General features: G+C 34.7%; 1 protein-coding gene across 6 annotated transcripts in view; it reads right to left on the reverse strand.

The window, feature by feature from the left end:
• Positions 1 to 22,580, reverse strand: part of LOC135320461 (lysine-specific demethylase 5D) — a 46,125-nt gene extending 23,545 nt beyond the window's left edge. For 5 of the 6 annotated variants that reach the window (XM_064483602.1, XM_064483600.1, XM_064483601.1 and 2 more), the window contains exons 1-11: positions 22,310 to 22,580; positions 22,018 to 22,186; positions 21,059 to 21,136; positions 19,363 to 19,485; positions 18,725 to 18,895; positions 17,766 to 17,900; positions 15,480 to 15,603; positions 15,199 to 15,362; positions 13,060 to 13,218; positions 12,540 to 12,659; positions 12,265 to 12,423 (exon numbers count right to left, since the gene is read on the reverse strand). In XM_064483602.1, the coding sequence (XP_064339672.1) occupies positions 12,265 to 12,423; positions 12,540 to 12,659; positions 13,060 to 13,218; positions 15,199 to 15,362; positions 15,480 to 15,603; positions 17,766 to 17,900; positions 18,725 to 18,895; positions 19,363 to 19,485; positions 21,059 to 21,136; positions 22,018 to 22,167 (1,383 nt within the window). In that variant the 5' untranslated portion in view covers positions 22,168 to 22,186; positions 22,310 to 22,580. Of the gene's footprint in view, positions 1 to 12,264; positions 12,424 to 12,539; positions 12,660 to 13,059; positions 13,219 to 15,198; positions 15,363 to 15,479; positions 15,604 to 17,765; positions 17,901 to 18,724; positions 18,896 to 19,362; positions 19,486 to 21,058; positions 21,137 to 22,017; positions 22,187 to 22,309 lie in introns of those variants that run through there. The other variant, XM_064483604.1, reaches the window with a different exon arrangement.
• Between the last annotated feature and the right edge of the window lie 2,767 nt (positions 22,581 to 25,347).

Consider the following 25,347-nt stretch of genomic DNA (forward strand, 5'->3'; position numbering starts at 1 on the left):
CCAAGCCAGGCAAAAGACTGGGTCCAACTATAAGGAGGCAACCTCAGGGACTGGAGTGTACTGTCCTGTGGCCAGGAGGGTATACAGAACAGACTACCTTTCTCCCATAAGGAAGGAAGGAAGGAAGGAAGCAAGCAAGCAAGCAAACAAGTAACATGGCTAGTGTGCACTGAAGGGAGGGGCACCACAGCCTTCGTCTCCGCAGACCCACAGCACCATTACAGCACAGTCCTGGGAGAATTGAGGGGCTCAGCATAAGCCACCACATTCACCAGTGCGGTTCATGGCTCCCAGGCAGAGGTGGGGTTGAAATTTGAATCCGTACCCCGGGCCCTGCAACCTTGTAGGCCGGACTGAGATTTGTTTACAGCCCCAGGCAGATGGGACCCTTCTGCTCCATTGGTGCTTCTGAGACAAATGAACAAGGAATGGAGTACTGGCACACAATGTGGGGCGAGGGCTGGTGCAGCTGTTTTTCTATGAGCCTGCCTACTGTGTGTGGACAGGGCACTGGAAGTAGTGCTGACCCAGTGGGGCAACCCACAGGCTTCTGGAGTGAGCAACCAGAGATCATGCAGCAGGGCAAGTGCATGAATGATTTTTGGCACTGGGAGAGCAGCTGATTGACTAGTGCACCACGGTCCAGGTGTGTGACCCAGAAATATGCATAACTGCACTGGTGGCTCTGGGGACAGAGAACACGGGGGACACCAGGGCAGTGCACTGACATTCCTGCGGCGAAACAATAGACAAGAGTAGAGTCAACAAAGAGTACTTAAAGCACTCCAATCCAGCCTACTATGTACCACAGCTCAGAAACAGGTCCGGAAGCCTCTATTTCAACAAAAGGAAAACAGACCCTCCCCAGTCAGGGCAGTAACACCCACAGAACAAAAAGAGGCCCCACTCAACAGCCAGGGCTGACTCTGGCCACAACACCAGCCACACCCCTAGTCAAAGGGATAACAGCCAACACAGACAGAAGATACATGTTGCAACCATCCATTCTGAAATAGACCTTGCAACAAAATTATTAGAGGTCCACAGTCTACACAAGAACATATTTTAGAAAAACAAACAAAAAACCCAACATTCCTTTAAGACCACTGCAGATAACTGACACTTCATAATCCACAGTACCAGAGAAATATAAGTAAAACAAAAAAGCAGAGGAACCACTACCAAATAAAACAACAAGAGAAATCCCCTGAAAGAACAATCATTGAAATACATCTTGAAAGTCTACTAGATCATGACTTCAAAAATGGGGTGATAAAAGCACTGAAAGAAATAAGAGCAAGTATAAATAAATGTGCAGAATGCTCTAAAAAGGTAATAGAAACTATAAAGAGGAGTCAATTAAAAAGAGAAAACTCAATGGCAGATATAAAAGCCAAGCAAGTCAGTCAAAAGCAGACCAGATAATGCGGAGGAACAAATAAGTGACTTAGAAGATGGGATAACAGAAGTCATTCAACAGAAGAGCAGACAGAAAAGCAAGTAAAAATCAATGAAAGCAATGTAAGTGATTTATGATTTCAGGCAACCAAAAACTAAAAGCAAGAGCAATACTAAACCCATACTAAAAGAAGTATTACAATGTCTACTCTAAATAGAAAAGAAATAGGAAGCTATAGAAATGAGAAAGCCATAACTGGAAATACAATAATAGTGAACTGCAAGAGAATAAACATGAAGATGTAGAAGAGGACATCAAAATCATTAAATGTGGGAGAGGGGAGCAAGATAATATAGGCTTTTTTCTTTTTTTCATTCTTTTTAGGATGTGTTTGAGCATATATGATAATCAGTTTAAAGCACACAGATATAGTAATGGATTAATATATTTGAAAAACACAGAAATCACAAGGCATGGTAAGAGTCACAAAAAAAAAAATCAAGCCAATAAAAAAAATTATCAAGCCACAAAAAGAAAAACAAAAAGAAAAAGGAACAAAGAGGAAATACCAAATCAATTGGAAAACTAAGTTCAAATTAGCATTAAATTAACATCTATCAAAAATTACTGTAAATGTCAATGGACTACATGCTCCGACAAAAGACACAGAGTGGCAGACTGGATAATAAAAGAAGAACCTACAGTATGCTGCATACAAGAGACCAGCTTTATGGCCAAAGACATACATAGATTGAAAGTGAGAGGATGGAGTAAGATATCTCATGCAAAAGGAAACAACAAAAAAGCAAAAGCAGCAATACCGATTTTAGACAAAATAGACTTTAAAACAAAGGTCATAAAGAAAGATAAAGAAGGACACTATACAATGAATAAAAGAGTAATACAAGATGAGAATATTACACACGTTGACATATATGAACCCAGAATAAGAGCACCTAAATACATGAAGCAAATACTGACGTATATGAAGGGAGAAATTGTTGGGAACACAATCATAGTAAGAGATTTAAACCCCATTAACATCACTGGACAGATCTTTCAGACAGAAAATAAGGTAACAGAAAAATTAAACGATACAATAGAACAGTTAGACTTAGTTGATATATTCGGAAAATTATATGTCCCCAAAACGGAATACATCCTTTCCAAGTGCACATGGCACCTTTTCTACGACAGATCACGTACTCAGGTACAATAGAAGCATCAACAAATTTAAGCGGATAGAAATTATTTCAAGCATCTTTTCTATCACAATGCTATGAAAGTAGAAAACAACCACAGAAAAACAAAGAAGAAAAAAAATGACAGCATGGAAATTAAACAACATGCTACTAAAAAATGAATCAGTCAATGATGAAATGAAAGTACAAATTAAAAAATACTTTGAGAAAACGAAAATGAAAACAGAACTACACAAAATCTATAGGATGCAACAAAGCAATCCTAAGAGGAAAGTTCAGCCAATACAGCCAGTCCTGAAAAAACAAGACTAATCTCAAATAAACAACCTACTCCCTAAAAGAATTAGAAAAAAATAGAGTAAACAACACCTAAAGTCAGCAGAAGGAAAGAAATAATAAAGATTAGGAAGGAATAATTAAAACAGAGATTAAAAACAATAGAAAAAAAATTAGTCAAACCAACAACTGGTTTTTCAAGAGTATGAACAAAATTGAGAAATATTTGGCCAAGTTCACCAAGAAGAAAAGACAGAGGACACAAATAAACAAAATAAGGAAGGAAAATGCAGAAACTACACAATACCATAGAAATACAAAATAGCATAAGAGAATGCTATGAACAACTATACAGAAACAAAATGGATAATCTAGGAGAAATGGACAACTTCCTGGAAACATACAGTCCAAGACTGAATCAAGAAGAAATAGACCACTTGAACAGACTGATCACTAGACATGAAAAACCTTCCTACAAACAGAAGTCCAGGACCAGGCAGCTTCACTGCGTAATTCCACCAAACATACAAAGAATTCATACTAGTCCTTCTGAAACTCTTTCAAAGGACTGAAAAGGAAGGAATACTCCCAAACTCATTCTATGAAGAAGCCATCACTCTGACAACAAAACCAAAAAACAAAACCAAAAGACAAAACCAAAGACGCTACCAAAAAAGAAAATTATAGGCCAATATCAATGATGAACATACATGCAAAAATTCTCAACAAAATGTTAGTAAACAGAATCTAAAAGCACATAAAAAAGATCATACATCAAGCTCAAGTAGGATTCATCCCAGGGACACAAGGATGGTTCAACATACACAAATCAATCAATGTGATACACCACATTCACAAAAAGACAAAAATCACATGATCATCTTAATAGATGCAGAAAAAGCATTTGATAAAATTCAACACCCAGTTATGATAAAATCTCTCACCAAAGTGGGTAGGAGGGGAACATATTTCAACATAATAGAAGCTATTTATGACAAACCTACAGCCAACATAGTAGTCAACAGTGAAAAACTGAAATCTAGAACAAGACAAGGCTGTCCACTCTCATCACTCCTATTCAACATAGTCTAGAAGTCCTAGCCACAGCAAACAGGCAAGAAAAAGAAATAAAAGGGATCTAAATTGGAAGAGAAGAGGGAAAAATGTCACTGTATCTTGATGACATAATACTATATATAGAAAAATCTTAAAGGCACCACACAAAAAATACTAGAGCTAATAAAAGAATTCAGCAAGGTAGCAGGATATAAGATTAACGTACAGAAATCAGTGACATTTCTTTACACTAACAATGAAATATCAGGAAAATAAAGAAAATCCCTTTTAAAATTACATCCAAAACAAAAAAATACTTAGGAATAAATCTGACCAAGGAGGTGAAAGATTGACACATGGAGAACTACAAACACTGACTAAGAAAATTAACTATAACTTACAGAAATGGAAAGATATCCCATGCTCTTGGATTGGAGTAATTAGTAATTCATATTGTTTAAATGGCTGTACTACTCAAAGCAATCTACAGATTTAATGCAATCCCTATCAATTACCCAGGACATTTCCCCCAGAACTAGAGCAAGCTTAAACATACATGTAATCACAAAAGACCCAGAACTGCCAAAGTAATACTGAAGAAAAAGAATGAAGCTGGAAGAATACCCTCTCCCAGATTTCACAGAATGCTACAGAGCTACAGTAATCAAAACAGCATGGTATTGGTACAAAAACAGACATATGAATCAGTGGAACAGAACAGAGAGCCCAGTAATAAACCATATACCTATGGTGAATTAATCTTCACCAAAGGAGGCAAGTACAGACAATGGAGAAAAGACAGTCTCTTCACAAAGTATGTTGGGAAAACTGGTCAGCAGCATGTAAATCAATGAAGTTAGAACACTCCTTCACACCATACACAAAAATAAACTCAAAATGGCTTGAAGACCTAAACATAAGACAAGACATGATAAATCCTCTAGAAGAAAATATAGGCAAAACATTCTCTGACATAAATTTTAGCAGTGTTCTCCTAGGCCAGTCTATCCAGGCATTAGAAATAAGAGCAAAGATAAACAAATGGGACCTAATTAAACTCATAAGCTTTTGCACAGCAAAGGAAACCATAACCAAAACAAAAAGACAACATATGGAATGGGAGAAAATATTTACAAAAGATGAGACTGGCAAAGCCTTAATTTCCAGAATGTACAAACAGCTCATACAACTTAATAAGAAAAAAAATAAACAATTCAATCCAAAAATGAGCAGAAGACTAAACAAGCAATCTTCCAATGAAGACATACAAATGTCCAATAGGCACATGAAAAAATGCTCAATATCACTAATTATCAGATATGCAAATCAAAACTACAATGAGGTATCACCTTATACCAGTCAGAATGACCATCATTCAAAAGTCCATTAATGGTAAATACTGGAGAGGGTGCATAGAAAAGGGAACCCTACTACATTGTTGGTGGGAATGTAGTTTGGTGCAGCCATTACGGGAAAGTTCTTTGAGATTCCTCAAGAAGCTAGAAACAGACTTACCACATGATCCAGCAATCCCACTCCTGGGCATATATCCAGAGGTAATTCTAATTCTGAATGATATATGCACCCCAATGTTCATAGCAGCACTATATGCAATAGCCAAGACATGAAAGCCACCTAAATGTCCATGCACAGATGACTGGATAAAGAAGTTGTGGTTATTTATACAATGGAATACTACTCAGCCATAAAAAAGAATAAATTAATGCCATTTGCAGCAACATGGATGGAACTAGAGATCATCATTCTAAGTAAGCTAGAGAAAGAAAAATACCATATGGTATAACTCATATGTGGAATCTTAAAAAAAGGAAAAGAAGATACTACAAACTCATCTACAAAACAGAAACAGACTTGCAGACATAGTAAACAATCTTATGGTTATTGGGGAGGGGAGTCAGAAATCATAAATTTGGGAGTTTTAGATTTGCAAATGTTAGCCATTACATATAAAAATAGATTTTAAAAGTTTCTTCTTTATAGCACAAGGAACTATGTTCAATATCTTGTAATAATCTTTAATGAAAAAGAGTATGAAAACAAATCAACCTCACATCTTATACAAACATTAACTTACAAGGAATCACAGAACTAGGCTAAAACTCCCTCATCTGGGTTTACATGAGCTTTTAGAAATGTCATCAAAAGCAGCATCTCTAAAGGAAGAATGTAACAGACTGGGCTTTAAGTCACAGAATGGAAGATAATATTTGGTAATCAGAAATGTTACTCAGAATACATAAAGAAGCCTCTAAAGAATAATAACTATCTCAATTTTTCAAAAAATGGGCAAGTAGTATAATAGACACTTCCCTAAACAAGATGTAAAAACAGAATATAAACATGTGAAAAACTCCTCAATTTCAATAGAAATGTCAAAAATGCCAATTAAAATCACAATGAAACAGAATGATTAAATACCAATGATACCAAATATGGTAAAAAGGATGCATAGCAACCAAAACTCTCATACACTACTGATGGAGAATAAAATTAGCGAACAGCCACTCTGACGAATGGCTTGGCAGTTTCTTATAGTCAAAATACACTCAAACTGAGTATAAACTGGTATTTATCCACGGGAGAAGACTATATGACACACAGACCCATAAGTGAAAGTTTATTAAAGCTCTGTTAAATCTGTCATAATCTGGAAACAAAGTATCATTCAACAGATAAACTGCAGCACGTCAATTCCAACCAGAATATAAATATTTTGGTATCTCTTGACATCTGACCCAACAATACCATCAGGTAACTATTAATCTTGTATTCTTGGTTTGGAGAATACTATTCCTCTGCCAGAATTAAAACTATATCCCATTTTCACTATATAAAAGCTTGAGTTCTCCATCTGAGACAGTTTATTCTATAGTTGGACAAAGATAAAACAATGTAATTTATGTTCTTACTTATTAATTTTCCACAGCTCCTACAGATCAGTAAAAACATAAGACATTCTTAGTCCATATTATACTATAATAGCACCACTGAAAATTCATGTTTTATAATACAATATAGTTCTTGATTTTATTTTACCAAAAGAGACTGTGGCACTTATGTGTAAATATCTCAGATAACCACATCTTACCCATGATCTGACGAGTTTCTTTAGATTTTTCTGTTCCATTTTATTTTTGACTTGTAATGTAAACAAAGAAGAACAAAGAGCATTGCTCTGCAGTCACTGATTGATAGTGCATTCTAGGAGGAAATTAGGGTGACAACAGGATGCTCTGTGCTTTGGACAAGCAGGAACCTTAGTAGTTAAGATGCATACCTCAGGAAGAATTTTAATAAACCCAGATTCTTGCATCATCCCAGAGAGAAGCACTAAAACCATTAACTTGGAATATTCTTTCATTGTGTCTAGAAGTAATCTTTTGCCAAAGTATATGCTTGAGTGCATATATTCTCTAGCCAAAAATCACATATAAACTGGTCTCCGCTACATCTTCAAAACAGATTCCACTGAGCTACTGTGCAGTTATCTCCCAGGCTCTAATCTGCAGTAAGGCCCTTAAATGAAACTTAAAACTTAACAACTCTTACATAGTTCATTTTGCTTTCAGGTGTCAATAAGATAATGCAGACTTAATTACGGTAATTTAATAACACAAAGAAAAACATTAGCAAAACTGAAGATCACTAATTGGACTCTATTTTACAGAACATAAAATCAAATTTCATACCAGATAGCCAAAATAAACAAAAATATGGGAGAAAAAAGAATTAAGGATAGTCAAGACTACATGAATTTCATATCCATACTGCCTAAAACGTTTTAAAAATAATTTACATGAATAATTCCTTGATAAAAATAATATCCACTGTACTAAATGCCCCATACATTTAGTTAAATATCAAAGCAAAGTTAAACAATTTCATTATCTACCATTGATTTAGAAACACCACCCAAAGGAACCAGAGAAAAGAAAAAATAAAAAAACTAAAAAAAGTGAAACGATTACACTCACTAGCAGCATTCCTGAACAATATACCTTCAAAAACATCCAGTTACAAAATTTAGTATATATAACTCCAATTTTCTACTACACTGTAGTCAGATATTGAAAGAAATCATAACATACTTTACGACAGATACCATCTAAGAAAACAGGAGGAATTCTTAGCAAACAAAACCTAAAACAATGGAAAGCACACATACAAGGAAAATTTCTGGCACTGACTTGTATCATATATGACTTTGGCGGCCAAAAGTTAAGACAGAAGACAAAATTTTAAGTATTAGAGAATTCAACATTAAAGTTATGACATTTCCCACCAAAACTATCTTTTTTGGCGGTGAAGAAATGAAGAAGGTGCAAAGCACCTAAAGATAAAAGTGCTGAGTACACTTCCCTGCTGTAGCTCTGCCTTTGTAAGATAGGAAAACAAGAGTTCTTATCTATATAGAAGTACAGGACAGAAATCACACTTACTTGAAAACATCAAGCTAAAATTGTATTGTAGTCTTGCAGTGTAATGTCCTTAGGCATTTAACATAAACAGTATAATTATTCTTAAATGAAACATATTTTAAGTTAGGCTTCAGACAAAAGTCCCATATACATCAAAGAAACACAAATTCACAATATACTACTAAAAGCCACAAAAAGGGGGCTGTGAGTGAAATGAGTGTAGTAAATTTGTTGAACAAACATCAAATTGCAGAAAGAGATCTAAAAAGACTACAGACAATATGTTAGATGCTGACTATAAAAAAAATTAATATACTAAAGGAAAAAAAAAAAACTAAAAGAAGCATGAAGAAAGAGTTCCTTAATACTGACTACAAAAATCTGAAAAATAATCAGAAATTCTAAAAATAAAATATATAATTAGTATTAGAAATCTGAAATTCAAGGAGTGGCTTAATAGTAATTAGTTATTGGGATAGCTGATGAGTTTTTACATTGTTTAAACTAATCACCCAAAATACAGCAGTGGAAGAAAAAAATATAAAAGACAGATTACAAATCATGAAGATAAAGTTAGAATAAGAAGGTCCAGCTTATAAAATCTTATGATAGAAAGACTTGGGAAGAAATTTTATTAGAAGGTTGATGTCTAGTAATTTTCCTGAATTAATAAAGTTGAATTCTCTGATTTGAGAAATGCTATGAATCTGCAGTTAAATTTAAAAAATCACATCTTCTATTTCAAGAGAAAACTGCAGTAAGCCAAAACAAATAGATGTAAAAGCAGAGAAGAAAAACAGACTAAATTACTTATAGAATAATGTAATATTCACAGCTGACGTCTCAAAAGCTAGAAGCCAAAAAATATTTTTAATGTATTTGGAGAAAGTAACTTTCAAACCAGAGTTATGTACACCAGATAAATACCTTCCTAAGAATGAACATAAAGGAACACATTTTTTGACAAAAAAGAGAAAAACACCCATAAATACCTCTATTTAAGAAATTTCTAAAGAATTTTAGAAAACAGAAAAACAGACTACAGAAGAAAATCTGAGTTTCAAGATGGTAAACAAAAAAGAAAAGGTATACATACGGATAAATCTAGCCTGAAAATATAAAATAATAAAAGCTCACCAAAGCCCCTCTCACTTTTGAGTGAGACAGCCTGCACTTTGCCTACAGAGTGTGTACTCTGTCTATGGAGTGTGTAGCTCTCTGAATAAACCCGCCTTTACTCAGATAAATAAATAAATAAACACATACACACACCAATTTTATACTGTCAGAGAAAGGTGCATAGAATAGTTAATAGTCTAATATTGACTAGGAGTGGGAAATACCAAATAAATTTAAATGTTAAGTTACACCTAAAACAAACTGTATATATTTTCACACTATATATATAGATAGAAGTACATATTCACATATATGTAAATGCTAAACAAAGAGGTGATTGAAAATGGAATAAGCAAAAGGCATAAAAGAAAGAAAACCTAAAAGGTAGTCAAATTAAATTCTAAGATAGTAAAAATAGCAACAAATCAGAAGTCATCACAGTAAGTGAAAACTGACTCTAAAGAAAAAAACCCTTCACCTGCATTAAAAAAAATTAAGTTCTTTTTTAATTATAAGGAAAACACATAAACCCTAAATACACAGAAAGCTAAGTACCAAGTAAAAACCAAATCTAGGACCCAAGAAAAACTTACAGATATGGGATTTAGGTGTCAAGAAAGATACCACTGTATTTGTTTGCATAAGTTACAAAATTAATGGGGCTACAATCCATCAAGGAAGGGGATATTATATACCAAAATACTGCATGGATTCACATATTTATATACACATATAAACATACATGTATAGGTAAGTATTAAATGTATAACTACCTAGGGGCTCCTAAGAGTTTATAAGCAATATAAATTGTATGTGTTAGAAGTCTACACTTGGAATAACCTTAGAAAAAGTCAAGTGGATGAAGAAATAAATGGCTAGTTCTCTCACAGTCTGAGTGACTGGTAGATCTCCAATCCACTCCCAAATATATAACCTAGAAATTCTTGCTTCAGGACATTTAAAAAGTGCTCAAACCTGTCAGTAATAGCCAGATACTGGGAGCAAACCAACAGAAGAATAAATGATGATATAATCTCACAATGAAATATTGTAGTATAATTAAAACCTGATGAATGAAAGCATAAGAAATGACACAGATGATTTCTCAAAACACAACACAGACTGAAAAAAGCAAGTCAGAGGTATACACAGCATTAACATTTAAAAAACTTAAAAATTAAATAACGTGCTTTTTAAAAATACGTACATAATTATTAGCATATCTCAGAAATACTGTGGGTTTGGCTCTAGACCACCACTAGTAAAGTGCATATTGCAATACACTCGGTAATATAACAAATTTTTTGGTTTCCCACTGCATTTAAGTTATATCTATATTCTACTGTACTCTATTAAGTGTGCAATACATAACGTCTTAAAAAAGTGTACATACTTCAATTAAAAAATACACTATTGCTAAAAAACAGTAACAGTCACCTGAGCTTTCAGTGAATTCTGATTTTTTTGTAATTGTAATATCATGATCACAGATCATCATACAAATATACTGGTAAAGAAAAAGTCTGAAATACTGTGAGAAACACCAAAATGTGACACAGACATACAAAGCAAGCAAATTCTGTTGAAAAAATGGTGCCAACAGACTGGCTTTATACAAGATTGTCACAAACCTTCAATTAATTAAAAAAAGACACCATATGTGAACCTCCAATTTACAAAAAAAACACCATCTGTGAAATGAGGTATGTGTAAAATCATTTTAAGAAAATTATGACAACAAAATTCTTGACTGTCTCCTTTTGGGGTCAGTGAGGACAGATAAGGAGATATGACTCAGGGATAAGTATGGAAATACATGTAATTATATTAGAATCATCAGTAGTAGATTCAAATGTAATAGTTGAAGAATATTATTTAATGTTATGCTTTGTAATTAGAAAAGGGTTTCAAAATATCAAGATTTTTTTGGTGTGGTTCCAAAATATCACAATTTTTTTCCAATTTCCAAAAAGCAATTTGAAGTATGAATAGTAAAGTGTTAATAAGGAAGACTCTGGGTGATTTTTCTGCTTTTACAGTTACAATTTTCAATTTTGTACAACTGATACATAATGCTATTTTAAAAAAAAAACCACTAAGGAAATGATTTTTCTGTGAAAACAGATAGTTCAAATGCTCTTATACGTATGTACACACACATACATACAGCAATGTAGTACAAATTAAAGTTAATAAATTAACTTAAAAATCAATTAATTAAATTCCTCTCCCCAAATAAAGCTGCTTTATCAATCATATTTTTTGGCTTTCCACTAAGGGAGAAATTTGTAATATGATTTAGTCAGAATTAAGAACATCTAATTGGTCTGTGGCAATATAAGAGATAACTTTGTATTAAAACATAAAACAAGTATTTTCTGTATTCCACCTGTTACACATGATGTACACAAACTGCTAAGCTCTGTGAGGACATTTCTTGATGCTCTTCATCCTTCCAAACTACAAATATGAATAAGCCTGTCATAGCATTTGTTTTTCTCTATCATTCAGGTAACTAAAAGGTGGTAACCTTCCAGTATTTGTATTTGGAAAAATATGAGACCACTGTGGCTCCTAACTAACAATTGTTCCTTATGTGATAGTAACAGCAGCTGTCAATTCTGGGTCACTGACAGATTTTCCAGTACCATTAAATTTTACCTTTATCTCTAATAATGTGAAAATAGCATTATGAGGAAAGACTTACAAGGACAGAAGCTCTGTAGTCATATTGTTAAAGTGAACAATATGACACTTTTACCAACAATATTACCTCCTCCTCAGGAGACAGGTTCCCTTTGCTACTGCTGACAGGAAAACCACTGCCAAATTCTTTGGAATGAATATCTGCTCCATACTCAACTGTCACATCCTCTTCAATGCTGCTGACCAGCCTCCAGAATTCCTTCTCCACAAGTTCTGTAGGTACCATCTGTGATAACAGGTGTAAAACATGATCACGGCCCAGTGAACTTTGGCCCCCAGGTCTCCATAAGCACTAAGACTATTAGACACCATTCCCTATACCCCAACTCCATAATCACATACATGTACAGGCATGTTGAAGTATTCCGCCTTGAATGAATCAGCCATTTCACCAAAGCTCTGCAAAGTATACTCCTGGGTAGCCTGTTCAAAGCCAAAGGCTTCGTGGGGTCTCTTACACTCCTGAAATAGAAAACACTTCAGCAAGAGAGAGACAATAGGCAAAGAACCCCAACCCCAAACCAGCTAGAAGTGTATTTTATGCTATACCTCCACCTTTTCTTATTTCTCTGAGAAAAATCTGTAATCTTCTCTACCTACTCAACCTATTTGTTTTTGTTTCTTTGAGTCACATCAACTGAATTAGTCCTTTCTGTCTGCCTTAAGTCACTGCCATCCTACACCTAGTCTGTACAATCATTCTGTCACTTACTTTGTCACTGATAGTTAATCAAAGCCTAATAAAAGTATTAACTAAAAAAAGGGGAGGAACCTATTCTATTCTTCCCTAAAGTCAGGAGGCTAGATAAAAAAACAATTACCAAGAACTAAATTTAAAACATCTGTGGTGGACAGGCCTTACCGCCATGATACACTTTGGGCACTTCCAGACCCCTCTGGGGATTTCAGGAAGGGGTGGCAATAGGCAGAAAATGTGATAACTGTCATCACAGCCATCACAGAGAAGAAGTTTTTCATCTTCATCCCCTCGAGCACACATTCGGCAAACATATGCGTCAATCTACCAGGGAAAATAAAATAGTACAAGCTGCTTGTTCCATGAAACTTTATTCCAGGTTTCCAGACCATTTGTTTTGAAAACATACCACCAGTTAAATACTATGCAGAGTCCTACTCATGACTTGACTCATCAATTCATTATCTGGTGAAAAATAGGACAAATAATTAATTACTAAATAATGTAACATATTAAGAAACAAACCATGATTAAGATGCTTTGGGTCCAACAAAGTATACTTTTTATGTAAGGTTCAATGACACAAACCCCAATGATGAAGGTATAAATTAGCATGGATAAAGCTGAGAATTACATACAGTTAACATGATCATTGCCATGTCACTCAAATCTGGGTGACAGTTGTGTTTCCTCAGGGGTACCTGATTCACATTGGGTGATGAACACGTTAATAACAACTGGTACAGACTGCAAGTAGAATATAAATAATCAAATTACCAGTAAGTTGTACTTCCTGTTCTAATATGAAGTTGAACAGGTGTCCTTTTCATTCTAAAATGTGTCTTCAATTTATATAATGAATTTGATAGTTACCTAACTAGTAGGTCATAAGAATAAAAAGATTAAGGCAAGGTTAAGTAACTTGGATTCTTACATAAATTATTGATATAATTTAGCATTAAGTAAAGTTAAAAAAGAAGACACACTGAGAGTTTTAGTAGGATGGATTTACATACTAGAAAAATTACTTGCAGTGAGGATAGGCTACATTGGAAAAATAGAGAAGTAATGTGGTAAGTAGAGAGAGGAAACAGGTGACTCAGAGCGGGAAAAAAATTTGCTGAATGTATGGAAGTAAACACACACAGACACATGTAAATTCTCTTATTATTTTGTAGATGTTCTAATTTGTCACGTATACCTGTATGTTCATGAATGTACACATGTATACATATGTAAATACATAATACACACATATAAATATTTACACACGTGTATTTGTATATACTTAGATATACATGTGTAGCAGTGACATTCAGAGGAATTGCAACCTTATTTATATATGTCATATAAGTGCCTACATAGCTTACCTAAATGGATGTACTTTAATAGTAGCATCATCCACAGTAGCCTCAAACTAGAAAGTGCTAAAATATCCATGAACAGTAACAGATTAAGAATTTGAATTGAGGTGGCACACTAAACAAAAAGCCAATACAAGAGTACATATTGTGATATTGCTACTTTAAAGTATAAAAGGAAGCAAAACTAACCTATTTATTTTTGAGAACGTATGCTATACTGCAATAAAAATAAAAAGACCAGAACTAAGTGACCAACTGGATGAAAAAGTCATAATGACCATGAGATTTCACACTTGAATGACAAGATTTTATGACATTGTAAGATCTATGGTTAACTGGTGACACAATGCTGGTAGTAAAGATACTTTCCCAGTAATCAGGTAGAGATAATTAAGAGAAGAATGAAAGTGAAATCAAGAAAGGATATTTATCACTTTATAAAAACAGAGAAATGTTAGCATAATAAAGAGACTATAAAAAATATTCCAGGTAAGATGTAGGAAAAAGGAAAACGAGGATTTATATACACAGAAAACATAAGTGACACAGATCACAGAAGAGAGGCACTAGTGTATAAAATGTGATGCTGTGAGAGTCCTGAAGTATTTGCCAGAAATATATAGCTCTTTTACATAGTTCATATTTAATCAATCATTTCCTACAATATTAAGATCCGAAAGTTCAGAAACTGCTTATCACTGGAATTAAAAAGATAACAGCAGTTTGGAGGAAAGTTCTGACAGAAAAAAACAGAATATAAATTTTGCTTCTTAACTTATTACAATACCTTGAATATGTTCTTTCTCCCTTACAGCCATCAGACTCTTCATATATAAAGGACTCAGAAGTAAATTGAAGGAAGGAGAAAGTAAGGTGGGATAAAATAACTTAAGGTTCCATCTAGTCTTGACAGCTCATAAATAGTGTTAAGAGTCCTTACAAACTGAGAACTGCTGTGGTTCTTCCGTAGCTGCATGGTCATCTTGGTGCCAGGCTCTAGGCTGTGACTCAGATCCTCCTTGGGCATTGTTGACATCACTTTCCCATGGCCACTTGGTTCCTCCTTCATCATAACAGTGGAGGGGCTTATGACCCCTTCTTTATCTAGGGGTGTCAGAAACAAACATGAAAACAAACACATCTGTCTTTCATCAGGACTAACAAACTGTCTTATGCAAGTACTTTACCCCTCACTTTGCCTCTCAGCCTATTATGCTTCACCTTTCTTTCGTAAAGTCTTATCCTTGGCCGTGAGGCCCAAGCCAATCATCTTGGGACCTGCACCATATATCTGTAGCTTCTTCAGTTCTGGATTTTTCTCGATGTCTTCTTCTGTAGGTTCTGGCTATTGAAAGACGGTTCAAAGGAAGAAGTGAGTTTTATACAAGCAGAAATAATATTTTAGGCAAGATCTAGACTTTCAAGTTTGCAAATTACTTTAGTTGTATAAATGAGAAAGAAGTTACATAGATTACAATCAATCAACAGCCTCCACTTTATTTACTGATGACGTATTTTTATCTGTGGGTAAGGGTGTGACCAGGTAGGAGCAAATGAATGGTGAAATTTTGGACATAATACCTCTTCCTCAATTTTTTTCATGCTTTAAAGAAAAGACACAGTACTTCTGTACTTGCAAAGCTAGTTAAGCTTAAATATCATAAAATAAATAACTTACATTAAAGAATTCAATAAATAAATTGTAAATAAGCCCCCTTCTGCAACTGAACTGAAGATCCAAATGGGAAAGTAGGATTCATCCTATTCTACTGTTCTGTTTGAACTGAGATCACCAGAAACAACTCCTTTCTCCACAGAATGTAACCAAAGACCTGAGAAATTGGAAACATGTCATGTGTGAAAAGTTCATACATCATATACCATTTTCAGCGCATTATCACTTTTTAGTGAGCGCTGCAAAATAGGTTTTATCAACTATTTAGTTTTGTTCTATTTTTAAATTTAAGTTCTATTACATTTCTCCATCCCATCTGTAAGTCTGAGGTTTTGAAGGTTTTATTCTACACATACATACAGACACATATGATAATGTATTTTGTTTTTTAAAAATTTCCAAAATAATTTATGCAGTCGATATATATTGTATAACAATACTCATGACAAACACATGGTCAACTGGGAACAAGATGGTGGTAGAGAAGGTTATGTCTCAGTGATCAAGTAAAAATGATTAAAAGACACTAAACTTAATACTCTGGAACTTCAAATAGAAGGACCATCAACATACATCTGTCCCACAATTAATTATTCTATTGTAACACTATTTCAGTTAAAATTTAACCTACTTTTTTTTTTGGTATTATAAACAATTGATGTGATTAACTGTACTAATTATATTTTATATTTTCTATATATTTTGACATCTTTTAGGGGGCCTTGCTGTCTGAGGAGACCTGTCCTCCCAGGGCTAGGTAATTCTGAGAGGCAGTAAACAATCTGTAGGTAAGTCTGCCTTTCATATACAAACTAAATAACCCAAGTCCATACCTTCAACCACCTCCTTATCTAACAAACATGAAGACAGCATTTCCTCTGCCTTGACTTAATCCCTGGGCCAGGGAACAATGATGAAGAACCCCTATAAGGATAAACAACTTTATCCTAATTTAAGGTATTTCAAAAGAAAACATGCTCAAAATTTATAAAAATGTGTGATGACATACAAAAGAGGCTAAGCAAGATAAAAAATAAGAACATGCTATTCATATTTTTAATTTTTGAGTATTATGATGTTTATCTTGAAAAGCTTTCTGGCTGGGAAGAGACTGCCTCTTTCATGCTAGCCAATTCTTCAAGACAGCAAGAGTCAGCAGAGAGCATGCCTTTGATATGCAAACTAACCAATCCAGAAACATACCTCCTATCTCTTGTTCCTGTACCCCAAAAGGCAGTATTTCTCTGCCTTAAACATCCAGGGCCAGGTGCCAAGTAATTAGTAACCACCCTATAGATTAAAGCTCACCAAAATTGTACAAATTAGACAATCCCAACCTGTTATCCTGTCCTGCCCTTGGAAACCCCAATAAAGGCTGTGGGTTAAGCTCACACCTCTCTACTGCCCCATGCTCCCATTTTGCTGCAACACTCTGTGCCAAGCCACATCTCCTGAGTATAATATATTTTGTCTTCCTGAGACTATCATGGCAGAATCTGACTGATCATCTCATCAAAAAACACGGAGTATGAAAAACAATGGTTTAAAAAAACTGCAGTATGTTTTCTTAAAACCATCCCAAGATGCACAAAAGTTAACCCCTAAAATTACACTGTTTCCTTTTAAACTGTGTAAAAGCAAATGACAAAAACAAAAAAACTTTATCCCCTGCCTGTGAAACAGCATAACTCATTTTCAATTAATTCAATTGTGAACTAGCTATAGATTAAAAAAAAAAGAAAAAAGAATCTCTTATAGAAATGAACTGCCGTCCAAAGCAAGTCCTAGATGAATTTTGGCAGTTTGTAGGAGGAAAAAAAAGAGGCACTCACATCAGGCTGTAGTCTTTTTGCCCGCCGACTATAACCACTAAACTTGGAAGGCTGCACAGACTGTCTAAGGGGAATGCTGTGAGGTTTGTATTCCTTGTCCTTCTCCTCACTGTCAAATTGATGAGTGTCACACTTCTAGGGATTAAAAAAAAAAAAAAAAAATCAGGAATGGAGTCATACTCACAGTCAGCAACTATGTAATTCCTTCATCCTAAATCTGTCAACAAAAGCTATACTTCTATCTAAATTACATACATATATCCCTCTTCTTTGGAATGACAGAATATACTGTGAGAATTCCTGTACATCTTTGCTTATAGTGAAGATACAGTCTTTGGAACCAGTCTACAATATTTGAATCTGGATTTTTTAAAAAATCTTTTTATATGTGTTCCTTGTGCAAATACACTGGATTTCTCTTTCTGTTCTAACTTCTTTGTCTAAAAAAGGGGTAATTAGAACATCAAATATAATAGAACTATATAAATTAAAGGTGTTTATACATATATACACATAGATTTAAAAAGTGGTTTGCAAATAATAAAACCTAAAAATTTACCGTTATTTAAGAAACCCAGCTAAATTGTTCTCAACTACTTTCTGAGCTATGCCAAAGTAACATTGTAGTTTTATTCCTAAACTCTCTTTACGTAAACTACCCTCAGGAAATTTAGTAATTCTTAAGATAATTATCTTTTTATGGAGAGTGAGTAGTTTTCTCTAAGTTATACTTTAAAACACTGTTCATGAAAACATCCTAATAGACAGTAACCCTCTAAGTTAGGGGAAAGGACAGACCCTTCTTCACATAGGCTACAAAATGCTTTACAGGGCCATTCCTGGAACTTCTAGTTCTGTCAATGAACTTGAGGTTCTGTAAAGCATGACTGTATGGGACAAAGTCAACCCAAAAAAAGAGGACAATCACATCAGGCCCAAAACCAGCTAAAGGCCCTCACCACAAGGTTAGCTCCAGACTGAAACGTTTCATAGGGGTAAATGATACGTTCATAGTGAGATCGTAGCAGGGAGCCAATATTTTTGCCCGGTGGGTAGTTGAGGCGCTGGGCAATGCGGGCCCACCGTCGGTCCTTACAGATGGCTTCATAACCACCTTCCTCCAAAACAATCTGAAAGGATATGAAAGGGTATAGATTAACTGTGACCAGACTGGAGAGTCCTAAAACATTTCAATGAGGCTTAAAGTATTTCAGCATTTTATGCTACCCACCCAATATCAACCATTTTAGGACTCAAAATGTGTATCAGGAAATGTTGGCAGGACTAGGTCCCAAGTGAAACTTCAAATAGCCAAAGTAGTGTTATCATCTCGAAGTCTGAGCACTAGCTTACCTAGCATTAGTTGGTACAGGAATTCCCTTCACAATGAAAACGTGCATGCAACCAGTGGCTCTCCCTAGTACCTGATCTCTACAGCAATCTAATGAATCATTACTGGAATGCAGTAAGGAAAAAAGAAAGTTGACAAGCTCTGTGTTATCTCCTTTCCTGCCTGAGACACAATGTTCAGTCAGAGAAAGCCTCCAAGGCAAGGATTTTTACTTGTTATTCCTTTTGAATGCAGAAGTAGTCTTACCTTACTAAGGCTGTAGAGGTCCAAGATCCTCCGTTCCACGTTAGGAATTTTTAATGAAGAACCTTGGATTTCCCAGAATTTTGCTATCTGGTCCAAATAATTCAGTTTCACTCTGGTTTGAGCCTAGAGAGTAGAGAGCCCTATAAGGTTGCTTACTACTTATCTTGACTTTGGTCCAGTGAGAAATGGAAGAGTAAGAGCTGTTTGGTATTTTCTACTAAGTGTTTCATGAACACTGCCTATCCCATCACTGGTGTCTACAAAAAGCTTAAATAAAATGATTCTTTAATCCAAGAGGGATTGAAAATATATCCCTCCAAATTACAGTTTTAAATTTGTAATAACTTGGATTTGCTCTTTATTTTCCAAAGAAGATCAATTTTCATCTTCAATTATGAAATAAAATTTCACATAAAATGAGTTGAATAATGGCTACCAAAAAAATCCTCAAACACTTTTAACAAAATGTCTGGAAATGTCTTATTTGTAAATGTTCTATGCAATAACAAACTTTTCCTTCCTCTGTATTTTATAGGGATGAGACGAGGGCTTGAATGCATCAATGTGTTTCAGGTTAGCCATCAATGGCCACATTACATGTGTCTTACAAATTAAGAATGCATTCATAGAACATTTTAAATACCTATTGCATTAAAGCTAATTACATGTTTAAAGAAAATACATGGGTAGCATTTATTTTTAAAAGTCTTTGAAAGTGTAATATATAGCATTAGATAAAGCTGTAATTAGCTTATAACAATTACTTTAGCATAATTCATGTTAACCCTGTGAAATCAACAGAATAACATCTCAGAATCAGAGATGCTCACTTAGCATTTCCTCTAAGTCATATGCTGAACAAGATATGAATTCTATTCATTATTTTTCCTTTCTAATTCTCTTCACCCCCTTCCTTTATTTTTAAAGGAGTACAAAACGCCTCATTTGTGTTACTGGATTTTCCTTTAGATTTATAATCTGCAACATCCTATAGCACAGAAAAGAGAACCGAATAAAGTGGACAGTATTAAGACACCAACAAAATTTATAGAAACACACCTGCAGGGAGTATAATAGTTTTCCTTTCTATGTTGAAAAATTTAAGACATGAAGTCAGTTTTTAAATGATCCTTCTTTTACCCTAAATCATTTTGGAGTTTTTGGCCACTGACTGAATGAAAACTTCTACCAGCAAAAAAAAGAAAAAAAGAAAAAAAAGAAAAACCATATGCATTCCAAAAATAATAAACTGAATATGGGCATTCTCTTACTCTGACCCATTTCTAAATACTGTCATAAATATAATACCATAATGCCATAACGTGGAAATTTAGGCCATATTCCTGTCCTGAATTTTGCTTTTGTTAAAGAAATCAGGAAAAATCCTAAATGATAAAATGTGTGGGAATGGGGAGAAAAAAAACGAGAAAGGTAGTAGCTATTTTCTACTTTTAGCCTATTCTGTGGCAGAAAAAATATATCATCCACCTCCAGAAATTTAAAGTTGTCTTAATATCCTGTCATTGTGCACATTTTGACTCCTACAAGATCAACATTCTGCAAAATAATGGAGCTGGGGTTACAATAAAAAAATATTTGATTTCAAAACATGTTCTTAGCTACATTGCTATTAACACTACAAGTGAAACAAGAACAGAGGTCAGATTGCACCCTAGGAGAATTAATCCCCATTTACCTCTAGTTCATTTAGCCTCTGGATGCGAGGAGTAAATCTGAAGTTGTCAACTTCTACTGCAAATGGTGGCTGCCAGTCCTGTAAAACAACCTGGTTATTATGGCACAGTAAAAGATGAAGACTGTGAGATCTAAAATCACGTTTTCACCTTAATAACCCTCCCTTTTAAGACTCTTCCTGGCGGCCTGGAAAAGATGGCTGGAAAAGTTAACTACTATACAGAGAAAAAGATTAGCACTGAAATATAATAAAGGAACTGTTATAGTCAGGTCAGGTAGGGCACAAGACGAATAAGCAGTATGCTGCGGAGTGGACATGTACGTCAGGAATCTTATTACTTGCTTAAAATGATAGCATAAGCTCATTTAACTTTGCATTTACAATTGAGCCAAACAAAAGTTTGAGTGAGCAGTTTTGAGTAATTCAAAGCAAGATGAGGTGTTTAAGTGAAATAATAGCAATTTAACTGGTAGCAGCATTTCTGTAACTCTCTGTTTTTACCCATGATTCTTACAAACAGCACAAGTCCTGTAAGAAATGAAATGAAAGAACCAATGCGCAGTAACATCACAATTCATATAAATTTTCCTAGCTTCAGTTACGTATCAACTGCTTATGACTACTAAAAAGTCCTTGGAGAAAAGTGTAAAAGACAAATACCCTACAATACCTGTAAGTGTAATAGTGCCACTGTTAAGAACCAATATAGGATGAGATAACTTATTTACTAAAATAAATACTTGTTACTACATGCAGTCTAGCGACCGAATAACTAGGTTCTTACAGTAGCGAGTTTTAGTGAGACATTTTTTAAAAATGAGAAATCAGTAGCCACGTGGAGGATTCAATTAACTGCTACGCTTTTGTTGTTCTAAATGTAAGGCCTTGGTAAGCAGTACAGTGTACCTGCTTTTAATCCACTATCCTCCTTCACTGTGAATTTTGCTTCCGAGCCTTACCGAAGGTGGGCGGATCTTGCAGATGCCCGACTTCTCCGCGATGGGCCTGATTTTCGCGATGTAGCCAAGCGGGTCTCGAAATTCTGCCCAGGTAGGCTCGAACACCGGACACTCAGGCGGCGGCAGGAAGTCATCTGACCCCGGTTCCATGGTGGACCCGAAACGTAATCTTTAAAATGCAATTTGCTCTTTCTTTAATGCCGCATGTATCATACCGACCTAAAAACTAGGTTAAAGCACACTTAATTTTCTACTAAACTCCAAAGTTATTTTAATCCGTGTAGCTGCTTACCAGTAGTGAAGCCTGAGTCTTAAAACCACCATCTTTGGCACTCGACCTTTTCCGGTGTCTTTACATGCAGTGTTACTCCGCGCATCGATTGTTCAGGCGTTGCCTTGTCTCCAAACCTAACACAGACTTTTTCAATGCCAGACAGAAGATGAAGCTGCAAAACCGAGCTCACCACAGTAAAATCACAAATCCATCACTTCGCGTGATATCAAATAGTTCTTCAACGCAACAGAGAGACAACGGCAGAACGGCCGGAACTTTTTTAAGGTCTCAACTGCGCATGTTACGCTTGCGCACTATCAGTAAGAAGACCTGAGAAAAAACCGCACGGCTATTGAGGAAGGACTCCATTGTCCACCACCTCACCGCCCCGCCCCAAGCAGGAAATACTCCTAAGACTCTACAACCTAAATGTTTCTATTCGCTACCAATACAAACCACCTTAATGCTAGTGCGAAAGCAGTTCCTAGAGCCTATCGGTTTATCACTTACCTACCTGGCTTTGTAGGTGAAGAATCTGTTACAGAATTTTACAATCCCGGGACAATAATACTACATAAATTACTTATGTTCATGGACGCTGTTTTACTCAACAAAGACACGACGCACCTTCCGTGGACATGTTTGTTATTATTATTTTTGCAAGCGCTACATTACATTTCTTAATGGTACACACAAAAAAGCGCGAGAATCTTTCAAACAAATTATAACCACACATGAATCCTAAAAGTTATTGAGGAACACGCTTAACTAAAAAACGTTTTCAAAAACTTGAACAAGTAAGGACACTCACTCTTCAAAGACACGTTGTAGTCGTCCGCAAGTCAACAAAAATAAACACATTGCCAAAAAATTTACAATTTGATATAAATGCAAGAAATAAAAACCAAACAAAAACCCTGCTCCCATTCTCTAAAACCAGAGACTTCTTTTTAAAAATTTTTTAAGTATAGTCACTTATATTGTGTCAATTTTTTTGTGTACAGCATAATTGAGTTCCCTATGTTATACAGAAGAAATTTGTTATTTAAATTTATTTTTGTATCTGATGGTTAACATTTGGAAATCTCAAACTCCGAAATTTATCCCTTCCCACTGCCTGTTTACTGTGACAGGCATGCAGACTTCTTGATGAAACATAGCAACTGACCACATAGTGAACAAAAGATCTCAAGGATCAAATAAAATAGATCCTCCTTTTCTCATACTAATACTATATTTTTTATGAAAGAGAAATTGATCTGATCATAATCCTCAGGAAATCGTACGTTAGATGGACTACTCAGAGTACAGTTTGTCCCTTGTTACTTCTAATTTATTCTTTAAGTGGATGCAATTGCTGTAGTCAGTTTTCTGATGCAGAATTCTTCCCTGTTTCTGAAAACAAATTATAATTCTTCATGATGTTTTATTTTAAAACATGTTACACTTTACACTTCACATGTTACACATAATTTTATTTAGTTTTTTCCTTTTAAATCAGTAAAATTTGCCATCATTTGCTTTTCTCCAGTTAGCTTAAAGTCAATTTTACATTATAAAATTCATTGTGTGTTGCTTTCTTATCCTATATATTTTTGCATAGTTTGCAAAATTCAGGAGGTATCCATTGGTTCTTTTAAGAATTGCTTAAAAATTTTTAACTGTTAGTCTCCATTTTGAGGGTAACTGGAAAGAAATCTTTGCTTTAAAGTTTGTTGGTCTGATTTGAATATTGTTTTGTTTAATACCATTCTTGGCATTTAATTTTTTTCAGTTTATCCACTTGACCTACGTTGTTAACATCAGTAGCTTATTAGGTTAGAGTAAATGTTTGTACTTAAATGTTTGTTTCTATCTTTTCTCATCTTGTGGGAGTTTTATCTTTTTTTTTTCTTGTTTCACAAAATCACATTTACCATAGTTCAGCCAATTCTATTCATCTTTCAAATGATTAGATCTACTCCTCTCATAATTTTAGGAAAAATTGTAATAACAGCCTTATTGAGATATGATTCACATAGCATAAAATTATATATTTTTAAGTATACAATCAAGTGGTTTTAGTACATTTACAGCCTTGTGCAACTCTATTATCAAATTTTAGAACTTTTTTTTTGTATGGGCTTACTGGTAATTTTTTTTAAAGAATTTTCTGATTTTTCCAAATTTTCTACAGTGAGCATATTTGTTTTTATAATAAGTAAAATGATTTTTTAAAAAAAAACTCATAATAAGAAAAAAACATTATAAACTTTCTTTTCTTTCTTATCAACTTAAAGGCTCAAAAGTCCAGGAGATAAGAGGAATGCATCAGAAATATACATATGTACTACAAAGGAACACTTAAGCAAAAAGCTGTCATCTCTCTGGACTACCTGTCATCTCTCTGGACTACCTGTCAGAATCCACCCTGTGGCTCTCACCCCATCCTACTGTATCAGAATCTCTGAAGAGATGGGGCTCAGGCACCCGTACTCTTCTTCTAGGAAGCACAGTTGTAGTGATTCTTATGAAATGTGTTGGTAAATAGTCTGAAGATTATGGAAGCTACAAAACTCCCAATAAAGTAAAAGAAACAAGTTTCCTGAACTGCCTCTAAAGATTTACATCTAAGAGGAGTTACCATTCTTTCCCCCAAAGTTTCCCATAGTTGCCTAAGAAACCTCAGGTTTCCATATTACAAAAATGACCAGAACCAAAGTGACATGTTACATTGAGCTATATGTCTGGGCCACAGTTAATTTTATCACTTGTCAAATTTTCAGCCTTTGGATTGACCGTTTCAATGAAGATTATCATGAGATATAAAATCCAAGCTGTTTGCTGGCTTTGAACTCATATTACTCCAAAATGATGCTGGATGTGCACCTGGGGATAACATGGCTTTCAGGCTGCCACAGCCTTTAGTGTATATAAAGAATATTTGAATATGAGCAAACAGAGACAAATTCATGTTTGAATATTGTCAAAATGATAGATAATCTATGTCACACCTGGAAGTGTGTCTCATAAATCTCCAAATAGTAGACTTATTATTTCATTTTTAAATTAAGTAT

This window comes from Camelus dromedarius, chromosome Y (genome assembly GCF_036321535.1).
Source record: "Camelus dromedarius isolate mCamDro1 chromosome Y, mCamDro1.pat, whole genome shotgun sequence".
Taxonomy (NCBI): Eukaryota; Metazoa; Chordata; class Mammalia; order Artiodactyla; family Camelidae; genus Camelus; species Camelus dromedarius.